General features: G+C 45.2%; 2 protein-coding genes across 5 annotated transcripts in view; one reads left to right on the top strand and one right to left on the bottom strand.

Annotated features, from left to right (window-relative positions):
- Window positions 1-356: 356 nt before the first annotated feature.
- pex2 (peroxisomal biogenesis factor 2) lies at window positions 357-7,811 on the top strand. Its single transcript, XM_013139723.3, is given in 4 exon segments — window positions 357-428; window positions 6,124-6,617; window positions 6,706-6,987; window positions 6,989-7,811. Coding segments are annotated over 4 exon segments (981 nt in total). The 5' UTR covers window positions 357-424; the 3' UTR covers window positions 7,190-7,811.
- Window positions 7,812-21,978: 14,167 nt separating this feature from the next.
- Window positions 21,979-26,495, bottom strand: part of zfhx4 (zinc finger homeobox 4) — a 90,816-nt gene continuing 86,299 nt past the window's right edge. For all 4 annotated transcript variants that reach the window (XM_020041898.3, XM_020041900.2, XM_020041899.2 and 1 more), the window contains exon 12: window positions 21,979-26,458. In XM_020041898.3, the coding sequence (XP_019897457.2) occupies window positions 24,867-26,458 (1,592 nt within the window). In that variant the 3' untranslated portion in view covers window positions 21,979-24,866. The remainder of the gene's footprint in view (window positions 26,459-26,495) is intronic.

Here is a 26,495-nt window from a genome sequence, read left to right on the forward strand (position 1 = left end):
ACTCCAACGTCTATCACCCAAATATAAAATTGGGCGGTGATAAGTTAATTGTTAGGTCGGTGACTACAACCATCGGGTTAGATAGTCGTGCGAGACTTCATTAGACCGGCCCTTGCCGGGATACGATTGGCTCAGTCAACTTTCCGTCTGAAACAGTATTGAAAGGTTGAATGATGGAAATGTTACAACGTCATCACAGAGTGGGTTAGGTTGAGGTTGAGGGATCCGCCCTTATGCATTTCACCCGCTGTGATTTTTTTGTGAAATTCAGCTTCAAAATTCGATTGGCTATTCTTTTTTTGCAGAGGCTTTCACTCATTTGGGATTGGTCTGTTTGCGTTGAAAGGAGTGGTTAGCTTTTTCAACCCGGAAATGAAGAGTGCTTTCTCGTCGAGTTGACGATCTGTCGATTTCGCGCAGAACAATGGGTAAATATCTGTCCCCCATTTGTAATATGAAATACATTGCACTAACAATTTAGAATAGTGCATATCCCCTATGAGTTTAAACGTTAATCGTTTATTTGCGTGAGACAAGGTTCTAACTTAAGCGTGGTACAAACTGTGGCCAGTGTTTCGTTATAGTCCACAATATTTGCCGTACGGGCAACAGTTAATGTACAGTACCGTATCGATAAGCTGGGAATAATATGTACTACAGACGACCAATATAACGTTATAGCAGTCCGTCTTCTGTAATTCCTACGGTTTTTTGCTAAATAAGCAGAATCAAATTCATTCTCTGTATTCAGACTTGTACGTGGTTTCTTAGTTTTAGACATATAAGAGACAGAATACACAATTTACACAAAGCTGACATACAGTTATATTATCCACTATATAATCTATAAACATATATAATAGAATGCCTAATTGAATAATACACGACCATGTTATCTTATTTTTGTAGTACTTTAATAAATATTCAAAGGAATGGTTCCTGTACAGAAGGTCTTCATTAGTGCATTTGGTTTGGCTGTAATGCTGTCCATTATTTCTGCCTTAACTTAGGCTAAATCGCCCCAGGGAGAAAGTTCTTTTTTTCTGTACAGTAGCAAAGTAGGAGCCAGCATAATCGGAGCCAGAGATCAAGCACCTACACACCAAGCCTGCAAAGTTGATTTTATTGATTTTGAAGAGCCACTCACTCCATCCCTCTCCTCTCAATCATCGCCCTCTATTCTATTCATTTTTTTCCTCCATTCTATCTCCTTGTTCTGTGTCTGGCTATTTTGCCAAGTGCCAACATAATCCTCTGACTGATTATCACTTAATGCTCTTGCCTTATTATAAAAATGGAGGAGCTTTGGCTTTTTTGTTAAATGACTGATGATGTGTGGACTTTAAGAATTAAGAACTAGGAATGCATGTTGTTATCAGGAGAATCTGGAGCAGATGATTATGCTGGATTGGGGAGAGAGAGAGAGGGAGTGAGTGAGGAAACTAAGCAACAGGGTGAACACTTAGCCTAATGACTGGGTTTTTAAAGGAATCTGTGAAGTTAAACTCTGGTGTGATCTCAGCTAGAGGTTGAGAGGTCAGCTATAGATTTCACTAACAAGCATTAATATGGACATAGCTCTGTCTGCCGCAACTAATTTAAAAATGCTCTCCACAATCAGGTCCTCGCTATCTGCTTAATGGGTTGAATAGAAATGCTTGTAATGCAGCCTAAATGCTGCCTAAGTTAAGTTAAAATGCAGACGGGTAGTTTATAACAGGCCGTGTTAAAACTATTTCAGTCTCGCCTACGTGCCTCAAGAACATGTTAGCCCGCTGAACTAAAGTGTATGGACCGGCTGGGTGTGCCGGCTGGGTGTGCCGGCTGCCTTCAGAGCGCAGACATAGCTGCCCATAACGCCGGGACATTCCAATGTAACGACCGACATGTTCCATTGCTCATCCCATCCTCATCCTTTGTCTACTTTTTTCCTTCGGGTCATCCGGAGCCAGTGTCTGCCTGGCACTCTAGGGCCTGTTAGCGTTCCGTTTGGCCTGAATAGTTTTAATTGCTGCGTATGTCTGACGAAACATGAGAACACAAGTTTTCACCTCCCGGTTTATGGCCCCCTGTGTTCTGTCGTGCATAGAGAGAGGGCCCTGGGATGAGTTTATCAAATATTCTTGGCTCTACGATTTGTATTTTCCCTGCGTTAGGGCCCTGGCACTGCTGCTTCATCAGAAACAACGTACATTTTCTTGTTCATTAACCGTTCTTGCGTCATCTCTCAATGTGCTTTCTTGGCCTCCTAAATGTTTCATGAGTTTTTAAGTTGTTTTCCTGCAATTCCTGCAGTACTTACAGCTCACACAAGCCCTGCATCCTCCACCTTCATACTCATGAAATCAATTAATTCTCCTAAATAATTAACGTTCTGAGCAAACCAGATTAAGTAGAGCACAAATCTTTGTGTCAGGCAGAAGTTTCTTTTTTTCCTCTGGCACTAAATAGGCCCCCTCACCCCGTGGCTCTGTGGTCTTTGGTGATTAGAGTCGGGGGGTCCTGATAAAGCATTAGAGTGCAACACACACACGCACCCAATAAAAGAAGGAAACAGATGGAGCCCGGTTCTAGAACCCCTCTGCATTTTACACATTCATTTTTTATGAAACCGACTCATAACAATTAGTCCTCTTACCGCCTGGCTAATCTTAGCGTGCCTGTAATGGCCATGACATCACTTTGTGAAAGTTCCAAATTTGACATTCTCATCTGTTTTCATTGAGAGGACATTAGCGGGCCTGGCCCTCTGACTGACTGGAGAGAGAGGAGCGGGGACGAGGGCCAGAGAGAAGAGAATGGGCGAGTGCTTAGAACGGAAGGTCACAGTCTCTAGACCTTTTACACACATTTATTTAAATGGTAGGAGAAATATGGGACGTCCCACAGGCCTTTTTCACGCCACAGGCAACCCCAGTAGGAGAGCCAAGAGTAACAGTTATTGTATGACTTCAGAGAATGTAGGCTAACAAGCAAAGCCATCTGCCCCAGTGTTTGTGTACAAGCATCTACGCCATTCCTTTATGCATAATAAATTGTGGATAAATCCAGGCCTTGGCACATATGTTGATATTTTAGATCTAAACAAGGCCTTTGCGTAATCCGGAAAACCCCTGGCAGTGGTAGAAATAGAAGTAATTTCCATGGTCTGTAACCTCATCTTCTTGTACTATCTTCTCTCTGGCCTGTTTCCATACTGTTCTTGACACCCCTTCCAGGCCTCTGTATCCTCCCCTCAAGGTCGAGAAGACAGTGTAGCCACCGGCCGCCTTCCCAATTCCCCGGGTTCCTTTAACATTTGCGTCAGGGCTGTTGGGTGCCGTCTGGTCGTGACGACCACAGGCTTCAAGGTCGGGATGTTGCCGTCAAGCTGGTTCTTATCTGTTTTTCCTCCGTTTTCCCACCTCTGTCCGTTTTTCCCGGCGGTAGGTCATAGCTGACAGGAGGACGCCTTGGGGCGTGGGTAGCAGTTGATATGCCGTAATGTTATCGGCTGCTCATCAGCACTCTGCAACCGGCGGTTGGCGGTTGGCGGTTGGCCAAAAGGCTAACCGGACTGTCGGTTGAATGCAGCGGAGCGCCGGACCATCCCGGTCGTTTTAACAGTACATGAGTGGTGTCGGCTTTTGTTGGTCGTCGCGACCGCATGTCTGTACGTCGTGCAGGACGGTCCTGAGAACAAAGAGTTCTGGCCCCTCAACAAGCCCAGGTACCTGATGCTGTTTTGAACAATTGTGTGTGTGTGTGTGTGGAATTTCCAAAAAATCACATTTACCCCATTAAGGGTAGAGGCAGCTGGCTTTTTGCTATGTTCTCTATTGATTGGATAAGTACACCTGTAGTAGATAACTTCAGGCAATATTCATGCTTGGTCTCTCCTCTCTCTTTCCTCTTGGGCGCTAGCTGCAGTAGAGGCCATTCTCTGTTGGTTTATCCATGGGAGAATTACATTGTGAAGTCGATGGCTCCTGGTCAATTCTTGAACATAAGCTGTTGTGTGTGTGTGTGTGTGTGTGTGTGTGTGCATGCGCACGTGTTCTTGTGTGTACTCTTCCATGCCTCTGTTAGTGTATTTGATCCTTTGTTTACAATAGGCCTAAACGCCGTCCATTGATCTGTGACTTTTGACTATTACATAAGAGCAATGGATTTCCAGTTTTGTGGCGAAAGCCCTGAATTTCCCTGCTTCGTTTTCATTGGCCGAGCGGATTGACTGAAGTGTCGGCCTCGTATGTATTTGCCATAGTGCTGAGAGTCTGAAGGTAGCTGTCAATAGTAATCCCACTATTTGTGTGTGTGTGTGTGGGTGTGGTGTGTGTGTCTAGGAGACATTACAGTGGCCTGACTCTTAACATCTCTCTCCTCCCCTTGCATCATAATTACATTAATATTGACAGGCCCATGACAATAGGCACAGTACTATTGATAGCTGGCTGTCAATACTGTGTTTCCAAATAAAACATATTCATTCATAACCCGTAAACTGTTCATTAGCAGTGTTGACGGGGGTGTCAGGCCAGAAGGATTCTCCTGAGAGGGAGGGAGGGAGGGAGGGAGGGAGAGATTAAGGCTGGGATGGACGGATCGAGAGAGAGAGAGGGAGAGGGAGATTTCTCCCACCTGGTGCTGTGTGGCTGCGCTGTGTTCCCTGGCCGACAGACACAGACTGATGGGGCCCACGCATTCATGGTGTGCAGAGGCTGTGTGAGTGTGGGGCCACCAGGCCCGTATCAAGGACCAGTTTGGTTTTGGATAGTGCGACGCAACATGTGATGTCTTGGAATTATCTGCATGTTCTTCTGAGCGTTCTCATTTGCATTTTTTACATTCCCAATCCGCGCCACGAACACTATTCCATGCCCTTTCGATCAGTTAATTTCCGAGGAAAAAAAGGCCAAATATTGCAAGGTGAAAGCAACCATTTGAATTGTGTTTTTGTTAGGGCGTACATGTGCAGTGACTTCGGAAAGGCTTTCTTCACAGCTGGTAGTGTTATAGACTTACTTGATCATTGATTGTATTAGGCTGTCCCCGGGTAACATTACATTTTCCGTTCAACGTTGGCCACGCTTGCTAGGGACTCAGGGCTCGGGCAGAAAGTGGGCACGCACCCCCAGTCTTGCTGAAACAAAACGTGGGCTTTGAAATGATGCGCTCAATGGCTCTCGTTGTGCGCGTTTCTTAACGCAATCCCAGCTGCATTGAAGTCAGCTCGCAAATTAAGACTTTGCCTGTGCAAATGAAATGCAACAAACGACTTCCTTCTGAATTCGACCTGTTCCAGTGAACTGGCTGGTTCACGATTTCCAAGTCTATCGAAATGTTCTGAATGCAGGGATGTCTGACTGCTACCTCTTATAATGTAACAGTCTGCGTGTCAGGACTGACCCCTTCTGTCAAAGCTACCATACTTCCGTTCCAGAGCTGAAATCTCTTAAAGCCACGTAAAAAATCCTGTTCACCACAGCACAAAGGCCTCTGTGGGAATAGCCTCTCTCTCGCTCTCTCTTTCTCTCTCTCTCGCTCTCTCTCTCTCTCTCTCGCCCTCTTCCCCTTCAGCCTTCAAGTTCTAACTCATTTCATTTGGGGCTGAGGGAGTAAGAGACGTGGGCTCCCGAATACGCTTTCAGAAGCATCCAGATGACACCCTCACTGCAGTGTGATCCCATATAGAGTCCTTCTGGGAGGAAAGTAGTTCCACATTGGTGGATGGTTACGGTGTAGCTGAGACTTCGCCGTTAGGCTAATCCCTGTTGATGTGATTTGTCCGCACGCCCCTATCTTGGTTAAGACCCTGTGTGTGTGTGTGTGTGTGTGTGTGTGTGTGTGTGTGTGTGTGTGTGTGTGTGTGTGTGTGTGTGTGTGTGTGTGTGTGCGCGTGTGTGCGTATCTAAAGACCTCCTGTGCTTCCTCGGTGCGACGTGCACAGTAGTATTGACTCCTCGTGTCTGGTTCCTCTGCAGGTTTCTGCCTATTCTTGCAACTACTGCCGCAGCCTGCTTTTGCTGTGGGAATTTGGGCCATTGTTGCTGTGGAGCACTGTCGATAAATCCACGCATCGCCCACTGTAACCGGGTGACGTAGCCCTCAGGTCAAATTTTATTCTCCTTGTCCTTACTCCAGCTTCCGTCGTAGGAGACCGGCTCCCGTCAGAAGGAGGTTCCGCAGCAGATCCTCAAACTCCAGTCCTGAGGATCAACCAGTTGGATGCCTTTGAGCTGGACTCGGCTCTGGACCAGCTGGTGTGGAACCAGCTCTCCCGGTGCTTCCGACACCTCCGGCCGGGCCTTCTGACCCCGGTGGAGCCGGAGGTGAAGGCCCTGCTGCAGCTCCTGGTCTGGAGGTTCACCGTGTACCCCGGCAGCGCCACGGTGGGTCAGTCCATGATGAACCTCCGCTACCACGACACCCGGTCCCTCTCCCGGCGCTACAGGGCCCCGAGCCGGAGACAGACGCTGGGCCTGGCCCTGCTGGCCGTGGGACCCCGCTGGCTGACGGAGCGATCCCACGGCCTGCTCCTCGCCCTGGGTTTGGGCGTGGGCGGTGGCCAGCCGGCTGACGGTGGTCTGTGGCCGGCGCTGCGACGAGCTCTCTCCATTGTCACCGGCCTCACCCAGGTAGGTCGTGAAAAAAATGCCATGATGTGAGATATTCTGAGTTATGATTGGCCAGCTGCATACTCACACCTCTCCGCTCTCCGCCCAGGTAGCCAATCTGATCAACTTCCTGGTGTTTCTGAGGCAGGGGCGCCACCCCACTCTGACGGAGAGGATCCTCGGTGTGCGTGCTGTGTTCAGTAGGCCCCAGGAGGTGCGCCAAGTGGCCTTCCAGTACATGAACCGAGAGCTACTCTGGCACGGCTTTGCCGAGTTCCTCATCTTCCTCCTCCCGCTGGTCAGCGTGCGCAAGATCAAGACGAGCGTGTATTCGCTGCTTTTGCCCCTGGGCCTGGCCGAGGAGGGGGCGGGGGGAGCGGGGGGGGGCGGGGGCGTTGAAGGAGTGTGTTCTGTGCGGGGAGTGGCCTACCATGCCCCACTCGGTAGGCTGCGGTCACGTGTTCTGTTACTACTGCATCAAGAGCCACTCCATCGCCGACGCCTACCTGACCTGTCCCAAGTGTGGCGCTGAGGTCAGCGAGTTGGAGCCCGTAAAACTGCAGCTTGAGATGACGGACTTGAGCGCCACATGACGTCCCAACTGGTCGCAGGAACCCGCGCGCACGCAGGAACCCGCGCGCACGATGTGTATTTATCACGCGATGGGAGATTTAGTGACGGTGAACGGAATGCACTGTGTACAGACTTGAACATTTGCACACACTCACACGGAGTCTCGGAGGGCCTCTTGAATTGAGCAAGGTTTCTTTACTTGAGATTCTCTGGGTGATGATGGATGATGCTCAGGAAAGGGCTGATGATGACAGAGATTCCGCCTGTCGGGTGAAAACACACAGGCTGTGTAATGTATGTGAACACACACTGACCGTCCCGCGCTCGTGGCCCCTCCATTCCAGCTGTTGGGCGGCCCTGTTTGTTCGTCCCGCACTGAGTGACTGTGGAGAAACACTGAGCATATATTTGATGAAGCAGCGTGTTGATTCTGCCCTAAATTGTGCCGCTCCATTCTGTTCAAATGGGAATATTTGTTCTGATGAAAAATGCAGAAACTTGACTGGCTGATAAATAATGGATGAATTTCTAATGTCGCTCATCACCGCTACTGAAATTAAGGCCTGTTTGTATCTTTGCCTAAATTCTGATTCTACATCATTAAAATGGAATCTGTTGATTGGTTCCCAAATATTGCCACCACACGGGTTTCTTTTTTATACGAAGGGAATGAAGAAGGAAAGGTCCACACTTTCACCCTGTACTCCTCTCTCCTCTCAACCCCTGCTCCTCCTCCTCTTTCTCCTTTCACCCTGTACTCCCCTTCCTCTCTCCTCTCTACCCCTGCTCCACCTCCTCTTTCTCCTTTCACCCTGTACTCCCCTTCCTTTCTCCTCTCAACCCCTGCTCCTCCTCCTCTTTCTCCTTTCACCCTGTACTCCCCTTCCTCTCTCCTCTCTACCCCTGCTCCTCCTCCTCTTTCTCCTTTCCCCCTCTACTCCCCTTCCTCTCTCCTCTCAACCCCTACTCCCCCTCCTCTTTCTCCTTTCACCCTCTACTCTCCGCTCATCTCTCTCTTCTTGTTACTCTCCTTCGTCTCTCCTCTCTCCTTTCTTTCTTTACTCTCTCTCTTCTCCCTCCTTCTCGCCTCTCACCCGTTAACTCCCCTTATCCCTTTTCACACCGCTAAAACATGCAAAAGATCAAGGGGGCAGCCAGGGGCTCAGATTGGAGACACACACACACACACATTATGTCTCATTCACACACAGACTCTGACTCTCACATGCACACACACACACACACACACACACACATTATGTCTCGTTCAGACACTGGCTTTCACACAAACACTCACACACACACATTGTCTTGTTCAGACACTGGCTCTCGCACGCGCACACACACACACACACACACTATGTCTCGTTCACACACAGACACTTTGTCTCTCCCCCAAACACACACAGCCAGACACAGTAATCTCTGCGGGCCTTTCCCTATAAGTCAGACTGTAAACTGCAACGAACCCCTGGCAGCATTTTGGTTCCTCGCAGGCGAATCACTACCTAATCCCAGTAATGACTCCAAAGATGCTTATTTATGCTGGAGTTAACCTCCTAAAATGAGCCCAGCCCTAGGCAAAACCCAGCCTGGCCCAGTGAGGCCTTTCCTGGCCTGGCGTAGAGAAAAAAATCTCCCTCCTCTGGATCATCACTGGAGCTTAATTGCTGATCGCGCGGGCAATCAATCAGGAATGTGGGCGTGATGGGGCCTTGCGTTGAGTCGGATTTGGTCTGGCTGGTTTACAACCTCTCTAGTAAACACACAGCTATACTCACACTCTAACTGGTTTGCTTCTGTTGGGGTTGATGCAATTGGTTTGACACAAAGAGAATATTCTGTGTTTCTCGGCTAGAAGGCGTTTGCCCACAAGATCAATATAAAGAAGGAATCTGAAGTATTTACTGTTGATGTTCATATTAATTATTAAAATGCCTGACCGACGTGTTTTATGCTGCCTCTGATTATTCATGTTTCAGTGTGCATTTGTGAGCGTGCGTGTGAATACAGTATCCGTGACATACCGGGCTATCCTGGGATGGTATCAATAGGATTGTCATGCCTAGGCCTTTTCTCATTTTGAAAATGAGAAAAAAAAAAAATTTGTGTGACCGGCAAACGGATAATTGCCGTATGAGCAGGTGACTAGTGTGTTCTGCCCTTAAAACCCACATTTCATGGAGGATGCTCATGTATCCTAGGATCACGACAACTTCACACAGTCAAACACCCAACAAGACTATTTGCTTTTTCCTTAAAAAAGCTGACTTAACTGTAACCCACACCATAATCACAATTCTAACCTAACTAACCCATACCATAACCACAATTCTAACTCTAACCCATACCATAACCACAATTCTAACTCTAACCCATACCATAACCACAATTCTAACCTAACTCTAACCCACACCATAACCACAATTCTAACCCACACCATAACCACAATTCTAACCCACACCATAACCACAATTCTAACCCACACCATAACCACAATTCTAACCTAACTCTAACCCACACCATAACCACAATTCTAACCTAACTCTAACCCACACCATAACCACACTTATAACCTAACTCTAACCCACACCATAACCTCAATTCTAAATCTAACCCACACCATAACCACAATTCTAAATCTTACCCACACCATAACCACAATTCTAAATCTAACCCACACCATAACCTCAATTCTAAATCTAACCCACACCATAACCTCAATTCTAAATCTAACCCACACCATAACCACAATTCTAACCCAACTCTAACCCACACCATAACCACAATTCAACCTTACTCTAACCCTAATTAAGATCAAAACACCACAGACCGAGTGTGAAATAAGTTTCGGTTTAGTCTCATGAAGTTTTTATCCAAATGTATGAATGAGACCCAGGTACTGGATTAATTTGTACCGTTGTCATGTTAGTCTCCAGAAAACAGCACAAATAGATCTAACGCAATGAAACATTGTAAATAGCTTGTGCTTTACACATTGTAAAGCAACTCTGAGATGTAAAGTTAACTTATGCATACACTCAGCTCATAAATGCTGCCAACACATCACTGTCTGAAACGTGGGCATATGAATACCATATACATGTTATGTCCCAATTTGAGTCATATCAGATCCCTTCAGAAACAAGTGACATTGACTTCTGCCACTGAGTCAGTTTGAGAGCAGCTACGACAGCTTTTGGTTATTAGAACATCACCCGACTGTTCTAAAGCGTGTGGTGCATTTCTATATATTAATTTAGTTTTACTTCTGTAGCCATAGAAGCAGAACTGTAGACTTAGAAGTATGTTATCTTTCTGCAGATCCCTCTTTCTTTCGCTTACTCTTTCCTGCAAATTCCCACTGGCCATGCAAAGCACCAGTACATCTAGACAGAGCCATTTAAGGAACAAATTGCCCCAATGCCCCTTCTCACGTAGGGCTTTAAGAGAAAGAAATTAAAGTGGAGAATAGGCTGGCTTTGATGAGGTTCTCTAACCCACCCCCATCCTGCTTCTCATCTCCATACCTTTGAAGTAAGAATGTTGATTTTCCTGATTAATAGTTTTAAAAAGTAAAAGCTCTATTTTAGTCAGGATAATGTCTGTATTTTACCTTCTGTGTGGGGGGAGATTTTGTGTGTGTGTGTGTGTGTGTGCATTCGTGCATGTGAGAGTGTGAGCACAGCCCTAGGATTGCACTCTGAGAATATATAATGAATTAAACACAATAGCTTTAGATTCTCCTGCACTTCCATTCACTAACAGAGGCTGTTATCATCCTGGCCTCGAACCCACCATTATCTCGTCACACGATGATGACTACGAAGTCGGTCTATGTCACTACCAGCATAAGGAAATTTAAGAGACATAGAACAGGTTGTAACTGTAAGTTATTAACAGATATAACTGGAAGATTCTGTTTAAAACAACACAGTAATTCAACAGTTCTTAAGTTATTGGGGGGGCCGAGGCTGCGGAAGAAGGAGGCTGAGGAAGTCTGAGGCTGAGGAAGGCAGAGGCTGAGGAAGGCAGAGGCTGAGGAAGGCTGAGGCTGAGGAAGGCAGAGGGTGAGGAAGGCCGAGGCTGAGGAAGGCAGAGGGTGAGGAAGGTCGAGGCTGCGGAAGGCAGAGGCTGAGGAAGGCAAAGGCTGAGGAAGGCAGAGGGTGAGGAAGTCAGAGGCTGAGGAAGTCCGAGGCTGAGGAAGGCAGAGGGTGAGGAAGGCCGAGGCTGCGGAAGGAAGAGGGTGAGGAAGGCCGAGGCTGAGGAAGGCAGAGGGTGCGGAAGGCCGAGGCTGAGGAAGGCAGAGGGTGAGGAAGGCTGAGGGTGAGGAAGGCTGAGGGTGAGGAAGGCAGAGGCTGAGGAAGGCAGAGGCTGAGGAAGGCCGAGGCTGAGGAAGGCAGAGGGTGAGGAAGGCCGAGGCTGCGGAAGGAAGAGGGTGAGGAAAGCCGAAGCTGAGGAAGGCAGAGGGTGAGGAAGGCCGAGGCTGAGGAAGGCAGAGGGTGTGGAAGGCCGAGGCTGAGGAAGGCAGAGGGTGAGGAAGGCTGAGGGTGAGGAAGGCAGAGGCTGAGGAAGGCAGAGGCTGAGGAAGGCCGAGGCTGAGGAAGGCAGAGGGTGAGGAAGGCCGAGGCTGCGGAAGGCAGAGGCTGATTAAGGCTGAGGCTGAGGAAGGCTGAGGGTGAGGAAGGCAGAGGCTGAGGAAGGCAGAGGCTGAGGAAGGCAGAGGCTGAGGAAGGCCGAGGCTGCGGAAGGAAGAGGGTGAGGAAAGCCGAAGCTGAGGAAGGCAGAGGGTGAGGAAGGCCGTGGTTGCAAAAGGCAGGTCTGTGTGATTCCTTTTCTCTACCAGGGAGGCATTGGATACCACAGGGTCCAGTTATATTATCCCAGTTCCAGTGTACAAATGCCCTCTTTCCTATAGGCCTGGACAACAATCAATCAATCAACACCAGGAAATAATTCTATGTGTTTTGATCAGGGTTTATATGATCGACAGACACTTTGAGGGAGGTGGGGTTTATAGGAGAGTTTAGTCAAAGTATATGTAGGACAGTTGATCTGGTTGTTTCTTTCTCCTCACCTAGAGGCAGTCTGTTTCTCGGTCTGTGGGCTGATATAGACTGATAAAAAAGATTGTTAATCACAACATACCTCTAACAGAAGCTATTCAGTTAGTCCTAAACATTTCACGTCTGATCTTTCATATTTCGGAGGACTAGCACAGATCCTGGATCAGCTATGCCTAACCCCAATCCTTTCCTGAGCTGTTAGGGGTGAAACGCACGGCTGACCTCAGAGCAGTGTCCAGCGGCAACCTCCTACTCCTCTGATAGGCAGGTCCTTGGAACGAGACGTGAGGGGAGCAGATGAACGACAGCAAGGAATTATGGAGGATTAGACCTTGGTGTTTTCAGATGAGCCTGAGGTGAGACGGGATGTGTGTGTGATTCTTTGTATGTGTGTGTGTGTGTGTGTGTGCCTGTGTCTGTGTGCGCACCCCCTAACTCTTTGCCCTCCTCTTCCCACTGATGTCTAATACACAGTAAATGACCAGTAATCTGGCCATGCCTCCAGATGTCGAAGTGAATTTCCTGTGGCTTAGAGCCGACTCGGAGCGCTTTGAAAGTTTTGATAACTCCCGCAAATGTGATTGAAACCGTGCGCATTGAGGAATGTTGCATGTTGGGGCTTTTTTATTAAATAGATGTCTGGTTAGCTCCATTATAATGAGGCTTACGCTGGGGTAATGGGAATGATAAACTTCTGATTGGCCCATGATGCGTTTTCCCCCATGAAAACGTCAGCAGAAAAAAGACCTCTGCTTTTGATTGTCAAAACAGAGACAATTGAGATGCATTGTGTTTATTTTTGGCTTGGCTGATATGCGTAAAGTGTGTTTTATCCTGGTCACGAGGGAAATGCTACAGCGACATGTTTAGCCTGCGCGTGAAACACAGCAAGCAGCGGGCACACCGGAGACCAACTGAGCTGGAAAGTCAAACCATGTCATGCAAAGGCCTGATACATATTGACAATATACTTGTGCATTTGAACATCTCGGAATCTTCGGCTCGACGGGAAAAAGATGTTCTGGTTTCCATGGAGATGGAGGCTGCGAAGGTTCCGCTGCATACAAGTCAGAACTCCTTTCTTTGAGATCACTGAATAACACCGTCTGCCAGTAAAAACCGGACCCCCCCCCCCCAACACACACGCGCAAACGCACACCAACACAGACGTCTGCACATCTATATAAAGAGGGAGATCGAAATGTATTGCACTTAGAAAGCCTGTTTGCACTAACTCCAAACCTAATCATAACCTTAAGTCGAAAGCCATGTCCTAAACTTAACCACAACTGCAAAAACTAATTTATAGCCCTAATATATTAACCTAACCATAACTCTAGTTGTGACCCCTAACCACTGAAAATAACTGCCCAGTGTTTCCAGATTTCGGTAAAATATTACCTGTAATTACTATATTGTTCTTTACGAATTGTTTACATTAAGTATTTTATAAAAGCAGTTTTCTTTCTGTGTAGGAACTGTTTTGGTGTAACACAACAAATGAATGGAGTGATGCAACACATTACTTTGAGTATGCTGCAGATTGGTTGGCTCATCCTTCCCTAGATTTGAGGATAGGCTAGTTCTAATTACATTTTCCTATGGTATGTTTGAGGTGGGGATTTAATTTATTTAATGTATTCAATGTACATTTTCACTTGGTGGTTTAAATATACTTTAGCTATGATGTGCCTGGTCCCTAACACAGGCACAAATCTTATGTTAAAACCAAGCCTGTGTCCATTGCCAACCGTGTTAGATGATAAAATATCTGACCCTCTATCAGTGTTTAGAAAGTGTTTTTACCTCCTATACATCATGCCTAGATAAGGAAGAAGCTTTTACTTGAAGTTGAACTGTGGGTCAACAGATTTTTGCCTGAAAAAAACAACAGGTCAAGATGATTTCATAAAGTTCCTTTACGTCTTTGACGTGTGCTTGCATGGGCATTGGCGCATTAGTGTCGAACTGTCCTGAGTTCCCCAGGGAATTTCCATGCCAAGCCGCACAAGTCCACACTGCAGTCTCATCCACAAAGGCAAAGGAGAGAACACACTGCCTCTGTCCCGCCTCTCTCACTCTCCTGTCTCTGTATATCCATGTGTTTGGCTTATTTCGGGACCTTCAAAGTCAAACTAATAAGGTATGCCAGAAACACAGTGTATCTGCAATTCGGAACACATTGTTCTATCAGACAGGAGATATATTGCTGTCTAAGTATTGTCAGATGTTGGCAAATTCCGTTCAGTTTTCATATCCGGCCCCCAGACTCTGATCCTCTTCCTTCTACTGACCCTGAAGACACAATCTTTAAGATTTCCTGCATGCGGTTCCATGGTCATTTCAATTCATTCAGCGCCTATACTGTCTATTTCCATAAATTGTGTCGTACAAGTGAACTTCATAAGCTTTCTGCTACTATTTTCCTTTCACATATCCCATGTTATAAATGTTTACAACAGACAGTATACGTCGCTGTATGTACTGGAAATGGGGGGGGGGCAGGGAAGGGGTTCAGGGGGAGGGCCGGGGAGGGGGGGGGCAGGTGTTCTTCATCTATATACTGTGTGGACTCTCGTAGGTTTTATTCATTTATATATACATGCATTTATTCATGGACCCACTCATTCACAGACGTAGTCCCTGGCTGTGCAGCGTGTGTGTGTGTGTGGGAGTGTGTGTGTGTGTGAGTGTGTGTGAGTGTGTGTGTGTGTGTGTGTGAGTGTGTGTGACCTCCTGGCCAGTATTATTCCCTGGGGGTCTCTCATCTTTTCTGAGCTCTGACAGAGAATGGAGGCTGGGAGTAGTGAGTGCTGCATTAAAAACCCTTTACCTACCTGCTGATTTATCACCGCGCACACACACACACACACACACACACACAGTCTCGCCGCCTGCCACCCCACGCCATCTCCCCACTCTATACCGCACTTCCACACTCCATCAAACACACACACACACACATCCTTGTCGTGAGATGGTGGCCTCCGAGCAGGCGAGCGATGTGCTGCTGTGGTGATTTTGCATTTTAATGGTTATTTTCCCCGTCCTCCCCTTGTTGGTGATTCCGACGGCGGGTGGCTAGGAGCAGGCCTCGCCACAGGAAGTCAGAGTGATGTATTTACGGAGCGCCACTTCCTGTTGTTGTCACGTGCACGTGAGGAATTTCAATGTGACTGTTAGAGTGGGTGTGGGTGGGGGATTGTTGGGTGGGGGTGGGGGGCAGGAACAAAGGTTTTGTGTGTGTGTGTACACAGTACATGCAGGAATTTGTACACACACACACGCACGTACAGACACACTCTAAGACACACGTCACTTTGTCCTTGAAGGAGTCTCCGTCCTGATAATAGTATTCATTCGTTCATACTGTGCATTCATAGGGTGGAATACATTTATTCTGTCCGTTCCCTATCCCCTGCATTCCCTCCCCTCCCGGAGCTATTTTGTCAGACAGCTCTGCTGTGGCGCTAGGCAGCTACCTACAATCGCCGGCTAGCCGCTAGCCTTCCACAGACGCTGTACGTAAGACCCTGGCAATCTGGTGTTACGGTGGAATGTTGGCTTTACCCCGCAATCAGGTTTAGCAGCGGCCTTTAAAAACAAGTTGCAACGTTGTAACAGTCCACATTGGAACAATAAAGAGCGGCCTGCTGGGAAGGTGACCCAGTTAACAATAAAGCATCCACGACTATAATGCTACATGTTCATATATTGGGAGGGATGTTACACCCTTACCTTGGATCCAGGGAACCTGCTGGTTTTCTGTTCTACCTCATCGTTAACTTCTACCTCATCGTTAACTGCACTCACATGGTGTCCCAGGTTTAAATATGTCCCCAATTAGAGGGTGGCAAAATAAATAAAGAATTTGGAACTGGCTTTGAGGTCCAGAGTTGAGTTTTAGAAATACAGTACATGGGTTAGTAACAGTTCCATGACTGAAGTCTGTCATCAACATACAACAATTAGACATGTCAACCTTCAGCATTTACCTGAAACCAGATTTTCACCGAAACAGTTGCCTACATCTTCACACGATTCATTTTATCAACGCCTTGTGGGATTTTGACTCGTTAAATTAAAAAAACCCAAAGACCAAAATCCATTGGCAGGAGTTCCAGGTTCATATGCACTTTGTGCAATAGCCACGGGATGAGGTTAAGCAGATCTAGATTTTTTTTTTTTATATCAGAGACCTGGGTGTATATGCGCAGACGATTTTGTGTCTGTATTAGTGTGTGTGTGTGTTTGATAGGCTACTGCCGCAGCTGGTCTGTCCAAGCCCATAATTCATTGTTGAGAATGCTGCATTCTAGATTACATCTCCAGCAGCTTAAAGTGTATTTTCCTATAAACAGCAATCTGCAGCTCATAAAAATTCATTCTGTTCGGGCATTAAACACTCCCTTTCTCCTCCTGTCAGTGTGTGTGTGTGTGTGTGTGTGTGTGTGTGTGTGTGTGAGAGAGTGGGAGAGGGAAAGAGAGCGTATGTGGGTTAGCGTGTGTGTGTGTGTGTGTGTATATATGTGTGTGCGTGTGTGTGCATGTGGGTTAGCGTGTGTGTGTGGGTTAACGTGTGTGTGTTACAAGCACAGGGTGATCCATCAGTTTTCCACAGAAAACCAATTTCACTGGAGATGTTCAGTTTCTCACCTGTACTAGTAGGGAGAGCGGGGGAGGGGGGGGGATGAGAAACGAGTGACGGGGGTCATGGGAGGTGGGGTAAAGAAGAGAAAGGGCGAAGGAGAAAGAAAGGAGAACTGAGGAGTGAAAAAATTGAATGGAAAAGAAATGCTGCTGTGTTTTAAATGGGAGTAAGTTCTATTAACTGGTGAAACCGGTTCCTCGTTCTCTCACCTGTCTTAAAGAAGAAAAAACATGTCATTTGCTCTTTGAATCTTTAGGTTACTGGTGCTCTGTATCCAGAGAACGTCTCAATAAAATATATGTAGGAGTGGTCTAGTGTTCCCTTATAGGTGCATGTATACACACACACACACACACACACACACACACATCTAACTTAGCTAAATAAATGGGGATATCAAAATGTATTTCCTGTTTTTACTATTCCTAACACAAACCCTCACTTTAACCAAACGCTTACCCTAAACCTTATGCCTTAATTTAACATAGCACCAATGTCTAGCCATAACCCAGAACCTAAGCGGTAAGGCACAAATATAAAAATCACCGAAAATTCCAACACAGTGTCCAGATGATTGTTATTCCCTGAAACCCGCCCCTGAGTGGAAAATCGCAATTTCCATTCAGGTTTTACTATAGTTATGGGGACATCAGGACCCCAAACATACACACAGAGGTGATGCTCTCTCTCTTTCACAAACACACACACACACACATGCGCACACGTACACTGTACACACAGACACACACTGTCAGAGGTTATGCAGTCCAGAAAAGGCTGTGTCTGTAAGCAATGGTCTATGACAGACTCCACTGTGGCCAGGTAGGAGAAGATAGTGTACTAATGACGAGAGTACCCTTCAGAAAGTCTGCCTTCTTAGACAGTAATCGAGAACAGATGGAAAAGCTCCAGAATATTTTTTTTTAAAAGGACTGTCATCATAAATGTAATTAAATATCTGTATCCCCTGAATGTAATCCGAAGGCCATTAATTGTTTCCTGTTTATGATCTTAAAATCAAAGAAATGTTCAACGCTGATTAAAAAGGAAGTCATCATAAAAAAAGGCGCTTGCTTTTTAAATAGATTAATATTTAAGGTCAGTTTTGAGGTATTCAATTTATTATTATCTTTCGTTCTATGTGCAGCCATTATTGAAGAAATACGAAAATAATATGAAATCATTGTAATAAGTTCTTATTTACAGTAATGACAATAACTGTTATTGTCAGTCTTTACAAAACCAATCTGATGTACTGTGCCTTTTCTACCTTCTCTCCTCTCATTCGTATTTTTATTCACAGCCCCGACTACAACTGGCCTTGAACTGCTGCAACAAACTAAACAGGAAAAAAACAAACAGGAAATCAGCCTTTTGTCCGCTGGAGATGGCATCAAACACAACACCTTGTTTCATCTGTCTTAAACAATCCCATCTTCCCTCTCTGCTTCACGCAGCCGACCCCATGTGGGCTGCGTTACTGCTCAGAACAGATTGGGAAACAACGCAAACCATCTGCCTGGGAAGTCCCAAAGGGCTGCAAAAACAGACTGGTTTGTGAACGCACCTCTGTTGTTTTGTTTTTCTGCGTTGCTGATACAGGAACAGCGGCTGCTATTTGATTTCTCTTAGGTCTATCTCTTTTCATCGTGGCTCCGTTCTGTCTCTCCTATTATATTTTCAAGTCTCTCCTCTCCTCGTTCCTTCCTCTCTGCCACTCCATTCTTTAGGTAGATACCATTGTTGACAGTGAAGCCAGCGGTGGATATTAGAAAAATACCAGGGGCATTTGTGTCTTTCTCTCACAATGCAATAATACTGCAGGTGGAGAAATGTTTTTCTCATAACGTAGCATTTTTGTTCTCCATCCATCCAAATGTATTACTTGCACAGATATGTGTTGAATAGGCAAACATGCTTGAATAAGCAACTTGGATTTATATTATCAGGAGAGAGTAAAGCCAGGTATATGTCTGTGATTGCAGTGTGTCCTGTAGTTGGTTGTTCAGGCTCACGTCACACTAAAATGAATTCCTGTTAATGGCAAAAAGCAATCAGTGTTTTGTTTTTATTTGTTTTGAATCTTTTAATGTCTCTTTCTGTATGTACACTGTAACCACGATTCAATGCATTGTTAAGTGGGGCAGTTAGAATTTCATTTAATGGTTCACATTTAATGTCTCTGACAAATCCACTTCAATTTACAGACCAGTACAAAACATAGCCATCATGTCCTTATTTCCGTTAATCTCTCCCACCCAGAAGTCAAATCTTGCGTAATTTGTTTCTTGCTGTGTCATTCTGCCCAAAGGTGATTGATGTCCTTCTAACAGCAGCAACAACTGTCTTGAAAAAAGCTTGTCTCACTCTGTCATAAGACTGCATAGCTCTGTCATAAGACTGCATGGCTCAATTAGAAAATTGCATAGTTCATAATGCCATAGCTGTCATAATAGTTATAATACGTTCACACTTCTATGAGGGTCTCCTAAAGAAAAAAAATGAGACCTCCAAAAAGAGTGTGCAATGAACAACTGCTTTATCGTGCAATCTTTCTATGAGCAGAACAGACGGCAGTTTTCTGTGGTTCTCAGGTGAGCTGTAGTGTCAGGTGAGCTGTGGTGTAGTTGTTAATTCTCAGGTGAGCTGTGGTCTAGTTGTTGATTCTCAGTTGACCTGTAGTCTGGTCGTTGACTCTCAGGTGAGCTGAAGTCTGGTCGTTGATTCTCAGATGAGCTCTAGTCTACTTGATTCTCAGATGAGCTTTAATCTAGTTGTTGAATCTCATGTGAGCTGTAGTCTAGTTGATTCTCATGTGAGCTGTAGTTTAGTTGTTGATTCTCAGGTGAGTTGTAGTTTAGTTGTTCTCAGGTGAGCTGAAGTCTGGTTGTTGATTATCACGTGGTTTAAATTTTTTTGAACTTGTTGAGCTTTCGAGGGCCAAACCAAGCTCAGGGAAGTAATGATAAAATAAAATAGATATTTTGGTATAATTATAGTAGCCTAAGTAAAAAATGATCATTTAAATAATACTACTGCATAAAAAAAAACAAAGAAAAAACCTTTTGGTTGTTTTTGTACCATAGGTCACTCTACAGTGCAACAGCTGGTGACAAAATCTCCCATCCTGCCAGGTGGCACTCCCACGCGCGCGCACGTCGGCTTTCTCCAATTCTCAGGGTCGCAGGGAGGGACGTGTTCAAAAGTCGTTAAATGGGATTAATGAAATTTTATGAGGCCAAAGGCAAAGGAAAGACGAAGATCTTCTCACTCTGACCGAATCAGTGTCGCCACTCTTAACTTTGTTCCATACATCAGCTTGAATGTGTGTGTGTGTGTGTTTGTGTGTGTGCACGCACGTTTGCACACCGCTCACATCTAAATGGCTCAAGAAACGCTTTTCTGGCTCGTAGGCTCACCCCTCGCCCTTGACGAATGTGCTCCCCTTTGCAGGGTGCGCGTTGCCTGCTGAATGATCCGGTTCTTTCCGTAGGTTCGCCTCTGCAGCCGGCAGCCACGTCCTCTCACATTACGGGACTAAATTGCGTTTGACCTTTGCAGAGAACAATGGCAAAAGGCATTTCATTTCTCTGGCCTCTGCGACATTGTTAGAAGTGGAGGCGGTGTGTGCGATTGGGTGTGAGTGTGTGTACTGTATATGTTTTCACCATTGTTTCTTGGGTTCACGTGTTGGTATATATCTCTGAGACATGTCGCCCGGCCCGGCTCCTATATGGTGATCTGCCCCACACGTTCATTGTGTGCATGTGTGTGCGCGCGCGTGTGTTCTATTGCGTGGCCTCTAAGCTTCTCCATTAGACAGACAATAAAATAACACAGAGCTGATATTACAGTCCCTTTAAAACCCGGATGACGGATAACCCAGATGAGGTCACAATGAAATGGAATTGATCAGAACACGCTTGTCAATGTTAAACGATGACATAATATCGCGTTGCCAGTGGAAGCCGGCATTAATATGCCACGCGTGTCGATACGTATTGACAAAAGGATCATTGTGGTTGTTCCTTCTAGGTTGTTCAGGAAGCCAAATACTGGTTCCGGGGATCTGGGAATGGAAGTGATTGGATTTTCAGACCCCCGTTAAATTCCCATGTGTAGAATACTGATTCCTGTATTTCGTCTGTGTGCGTGAGTGCGTGTGTGTCTGTGTATAGTATTTAGCAAGGGGCGACGCCGGGGCTTGCTTTCATCTTGGGCTGAATTCAGTCTAATTAAATTGGGCACGTGGGGAGACGGATGTATCAGTCCCGTCTAATCCATGCTTCTCTGTCCCAAGCATGGCATTACCCAGGGGGAAATCCATTCGCTGCAGGCTATTCAGAGCCAGATTGCTCTCTCTCTCTCGCTCTCTCTGTCTCTTTGTCTCTCTCTCTCTACACCACAACACTGCTCTCTCAACAGCTACTTGCTCATCAACAACCTTCCATGCCACAAAGAACTAGAAGTTGGACATAGTAGGGCCCAGTCTTAACTTTCCAAAAAAACAGTAGTCCTTTTAACCACCAACGTTCCTACCAACTTCATAAATAAGTTGTATGGTGTGTGTTCCCATTCTGGGATGTGAGGAGCTTTTTACGATACCTACTGCAGCCCCCTCCAGATTAACCGACACCTCAGAAAATAATCCAGTACATTTGGTGAAAATCAGATTACAAAAGAATAACGTCCAATAGCGCATCCTTAAATGGGCAACTGTACTTCTCAAACGTAAGGAATGCCAGTTTGTGGCAAAACATGACTAGTGCAGGTTTGATCCCGTTCTCCGTCGGGGGAAATGGGGCACCTGCATTGTGCCTGGACACAGAATTACAGCAATTATTTATTGTAAATAAAAGCGAACATGCTACCTTGCATAGTGTGGACGCTGTGAGGAAATGCACAGCTGACATTAACATTGTGCGATAATGTTGAAAATAACACCCCATTTGATAATGCTGTAAATCGAGAAAGACAACTGCAATGCATACACCTACACATGACGCAGATGGATTATGTATGCCATTTATGACAACATGGCTTTATGATAATGGAACGACAAACAACACACTTTTGATGACAGACTCGAAACTGGTTTGCAGATACAGTTTTTAATGTATCACAACAATGAGCAACAAACATACTTGATGAACTATTTCCAGAAGTTGTTCAAATACCATCTACAATAAACGTCATTTCAACTATGACAACAGGTCTGTGACAAAAATAAAAAATAAAAGTTTCAAAACCATGTTATTACCGTGTAACGGTGCAGTTGAGACCTTAAACATTACAGTAACAAAAACTAATGAGACTACTCTCTATATATAAAACATCAATAACATTTTTGGTTTAGTTTATTTAAAGTTTTAGCCGTAGGGGCTTCTTCTTAGTAAAACCTCAGGATGCATTTCCTATGTAACCCGGACGTAGAGAGTACATATTGTGTAGGATATGATTGCGCCGTGAAAATCCCTTTTGACATCCAGAAGAAAACAATCCCAGTTTCAACCTTTTGAAGGCTGTCCTCTCTTCAGCGTCACACAATTCATCCGTTTTAAAAAGTTTTTTTTTTATTCTTTCTTTCTTTTTGGCTGCTGTGCAGTTGCAACGTTTATGTACAGTTTGTTATGTTATTGGACCATCCTTTTGGTTGTTGGTATTTTAGCTTTTACCAGTCCTTTAGTGTGGGAAGCATTGTGTTTGCTGCTAACATCTTAGCATGTGATGCTAGCTGACAGTTCAGTCTGGCAATGCTATAGCCACATTGAGGGAAAAGGCAAAAAGCCAGGTTGTGAAAGCCTTTGGGATCCGGACAGTTGTTGGTGTTTGTACAATGGCAGGATTGCACCTATAGACTAGGACGTCTCTGCTGAAACACAATCGTAAAAGTGTCTTCAGGAACAAAGTAAATGTTAAAATCCCCAAAATTCAAAATAAGAACATTTAAAAAGCTTCACACAAAAGAAGATAATTAAAAACGGTGACATTTTGCATTTAAACTTTGAACGGAAAAACTAAAATACCTGTACAATAATAAACCGTAAGAGGAAATGTTACTTGATTTCATCGTTTGAAACAATAACTAAGCATGATTTGATTTTAACCTGTCAAACAGTTGCATTACATGCTACTTGTTCATCTCAGAATAGGAAATACCAAAAGCAATACATTTTTGCATTTCTTCATATTAATAAATTTGTACCATGCACAGCCAACTACGAATATGTACAACAGCTTAGCTCTCTTTGTTCGCAAGCCTTTTTCTTTCATACAAATATCCTTCTGTTACTTTGGAATGAATCACGTTGGCTTACCTTACCAAACTAGAAAGTGATTCGTAAAAATTTAACACCCTTTGACAGCTTTCACATTCTTTAAGTTCCACTGCAAAATAAAAAGACAAAAACAAAACTAAAACAGAAAGAAAACAAAAAACAGCAAAGCAAAGCGATCCATGGGTCAGGATTCAGTCTTGTGTAGAGTTTATGGCAAGCAAAAATAACATTACACAGTAGCAGCAAAATGTTGGTATAGTAAGGTAATACTTTGTAATGCATTAATGACTAAAATAAACTGAATAATTAAAGTGTTTTGAGTTCATGATAGATCAACTGTGCCCAGAAAAACAATGTAAGGACAAAGACCTATGCACTATAAATCAGTGTATAGGTGTAACACTGTTATTAGTCCTACAAGCAATGGGAAAAATGTTTTATTATAAAAAAATTAATGCTGTTGTCCCCCATTCTTAAAGCAGCATATTTGCTTATGCAAATATTCATACCTTTTCTAAAATACAAAAAAAAAAATACATTTTGACCAACTTGTACTTTAACAGTTTCAAGTATACAGTACTGCTTTCATGGATGCACCAATTGTTAACTAGGTCACAGAACTGTTAGACGTCAATCCTCTAACAAATGTGGACCGAAAATGCTGCTGCGACAAACACAAAAAAATAATTAGAACAAACAAACAAACACACAAACAGAAAAAAAATCTATTAAATTAACACACGGGTCTAAAATAATAATAAAAAAATAAACCAAAACAAAATAAGTGCACTATTGTCCAGACACCATAGGGTACCGTAACAGTTCAGCAATTCACAAATGAAAAAAAAAAAAAAAGTCTTATTCACATAATTAATCCTCAAGAGTGTATAAAACTAGAGTTATTACCTCTCCAGAAAAGGGTGTGAGCAGAGGTAAAAGAGAAAAGGTAAGAGTTGGCACAGATTAGTATATTCTACAAGAAAAAAAGGGGGGCAGATATAGACACAGTTTGTCGTAACACAAACTGGCAAACACAGGGGGCTTCATACACAATTACTTCACCATTCTAAAATTCCCTCAGTGGCAAAACCATACTGTCTTTGTAGGGCCAAAACTAAAAGGATATGCACGTTGTCCTCTGTAACAGTAATATTGTCTCTCTTTGTACTCTACACACATCAAGGAAATGCGTCCGATAAAGCTTGACATGGTTTTGGTTAGAAGCCAAGTGTCCCCAGGGCCCACTGCTGCTTTAACAAATGAGAAATGTTATGTTCTGACCTGAGAATTTAAAGCTACTGAATTACACCTATCTAGACTAAGAGAGATTCTCTTTGAAGGTTTCGTGGATCGTCGTCCCATACAGTACATGCTAGCATTTGGAAAACAATCCAGCTGAGGTGCAATATGCTATCGTGAGAGTTTTTGGCTTGAAACAAGCTCCGCGGGGAGAGCCTGTGGGATTTTTTTTCCTACTCCATGTTTTTTGTATACAATATAAGCTCAGTCAAGCATCTGCAACAGTTCTGTCCATAACAAAAAATCAATCAATATCTTGCCAGCATATCAATATGGGAAAAACAATCCTGAGTCAATCATTTGGTACTGTAATTTTTTGGGTTAGAGAAACTTTGGAACTGCAGTTTAAAAGTCTTATTTTTTTCTTATCTTTTTTTTAAGCAGGGGATCCTGTTTTCACCTCCTACACACTGAACATATCCATTCGGATATTGCTGAAGCCTGCGTCTAGGCCAGAGGTTGGCTTGGCCTTGGCCTCCAACGCCTTATCTAACTCATCCAGCTTCTGGCTTAGCTCATTGTCAGACTCCTCTGAACAACTCTCGTTGGGTAGGGAGGTGGGAACCCCTGAGACGCTGCTGCAGGACGTTGAGGTAACCTTTGAAGGCAAGGAAAGGGAAGGAATGGAAGGAGAAGCAGACGGGGAGGAGGAGGACGCAGCGTTTCGGGCAGTTGCCTGGAAAAGGATATTTGGCCAGGACTTGATGGACAAGCGAGAGAGATGAGGAAAGGTGTTATTAGAAGGAGGAGCTGCAGACTGCGAGGTAGATGTCGTGTTGTCAGGAGTAGGGGAGCAGACAGAGTGAGGTAATAATCTAGCATGCTCTTTGGCATTTCTCATTGCTTGTTTGATTGTTTTCTCTTTGTGCAAGCTCGACTGGAGGTGTCTGCCAAGCGCTTCATTCCCGTTGACCACCACATTGCAGGCGACGCATGTGTACTTGCTCACTGCCTTTCTAAGAACCGTCTCCTGCGGGTCTGGAAAAGGGTTTCCGAAGTAGCAGAAGGACTTCTGGTGATGCACCGCAGAGTCCTCGTCGGCAAACACCATCTGGCACTTCCTGCATATGAACTCGTGCTTGACAGACGGAACTATGAAAGCGTCAGGAAAGTCTGTGGTACATTGGATTTCTTGCAGTTCTTCTTTTGTGCTTTCTGCTGAAGAGCATTTGTTGTTAGTGTCATCCTTAGTTCCCATAGATTCTTTTGGTTTGAATGAGTTTGGGTTGCTCTGCACACTTGGAGACGACACCTTCACAGGGGTAGGCTTTTGCTTCTGCTGTTTATGATGCTGTTGCTGCTGTTGCTGCTTCTGCAGGGAATCCTGGAGGGACTGCTGGTACTGTTGATACTGCTGCAGGAAGGCGGTGGGATTCACCCCCGCCATGGCAGCCTGTGGGATGGTGCCAGGTCCATACGGGAACAGGTTCTCCATGCCACCAAACGGAGGGAAGTATCCCCCAGCCTGCATCCCTCCAAGAAGCTGCGGTGAAAAGCTGTTGGCAAAGCCCGGGAGGAAGTAAGGCAGAAACTGGCCTCCCAGGAAGGAGCTCGGGTCTGTGGCACCAGCAAGGGCGTTTTGAAGAGCCTGTAGTTGAATGGCATCCAGATAACCCTCGCTTCCCGGTTTGCCCACAGCTGGAGAGGTCTTCTCCCTCTTCTTGCTTGTGCCGACGTTGGGGGTCTGTGGACGTCCACCGGTCTCTGCTTCTCTTTCCTTGGGCTTCTTCTGGTGGTGCGGCTTCTCCATTGGTTTCTTGCTGCCGCCGCCGCTGTTGTTGCTGTCTCTCTCTGGGTCTTTGCTGTGCTGCTCGTGGTTGGTTGAAGTCAGAGGGTTGGAGGAAACAGGAGGAGGTGGTGGAGGTGGAAGAGGAGGAGGAGGAGGTGGAGGAGTCTGCAGAAGAGTCTTGGTTGGGGTAGTGCTGAGAGACATGGCGGGAGAGGGGGTGGCTGGGGTGGGGAACCCAAGCATGCCAGCACCAGGAGACGCTAAAGCTGAAATACAGTAGTATGAATTACATTGAAATATGTT

The sequence above is a fragment of the Esox lucius genome, chromosome 21 (genome assembly GCF_011004845.1).
Source record: "Esox lucius isolate fEsoLuc1 chromosome 21, fEsoLuc1.pri, whole genome shotgun sequence".
NCBI classification, from domain to species: domain Eukaryota; kingdom Metazoa; phylum Chordata; class Actinopteri; order Esociformes; family Esocidae; genus Esox; species Esox lucius.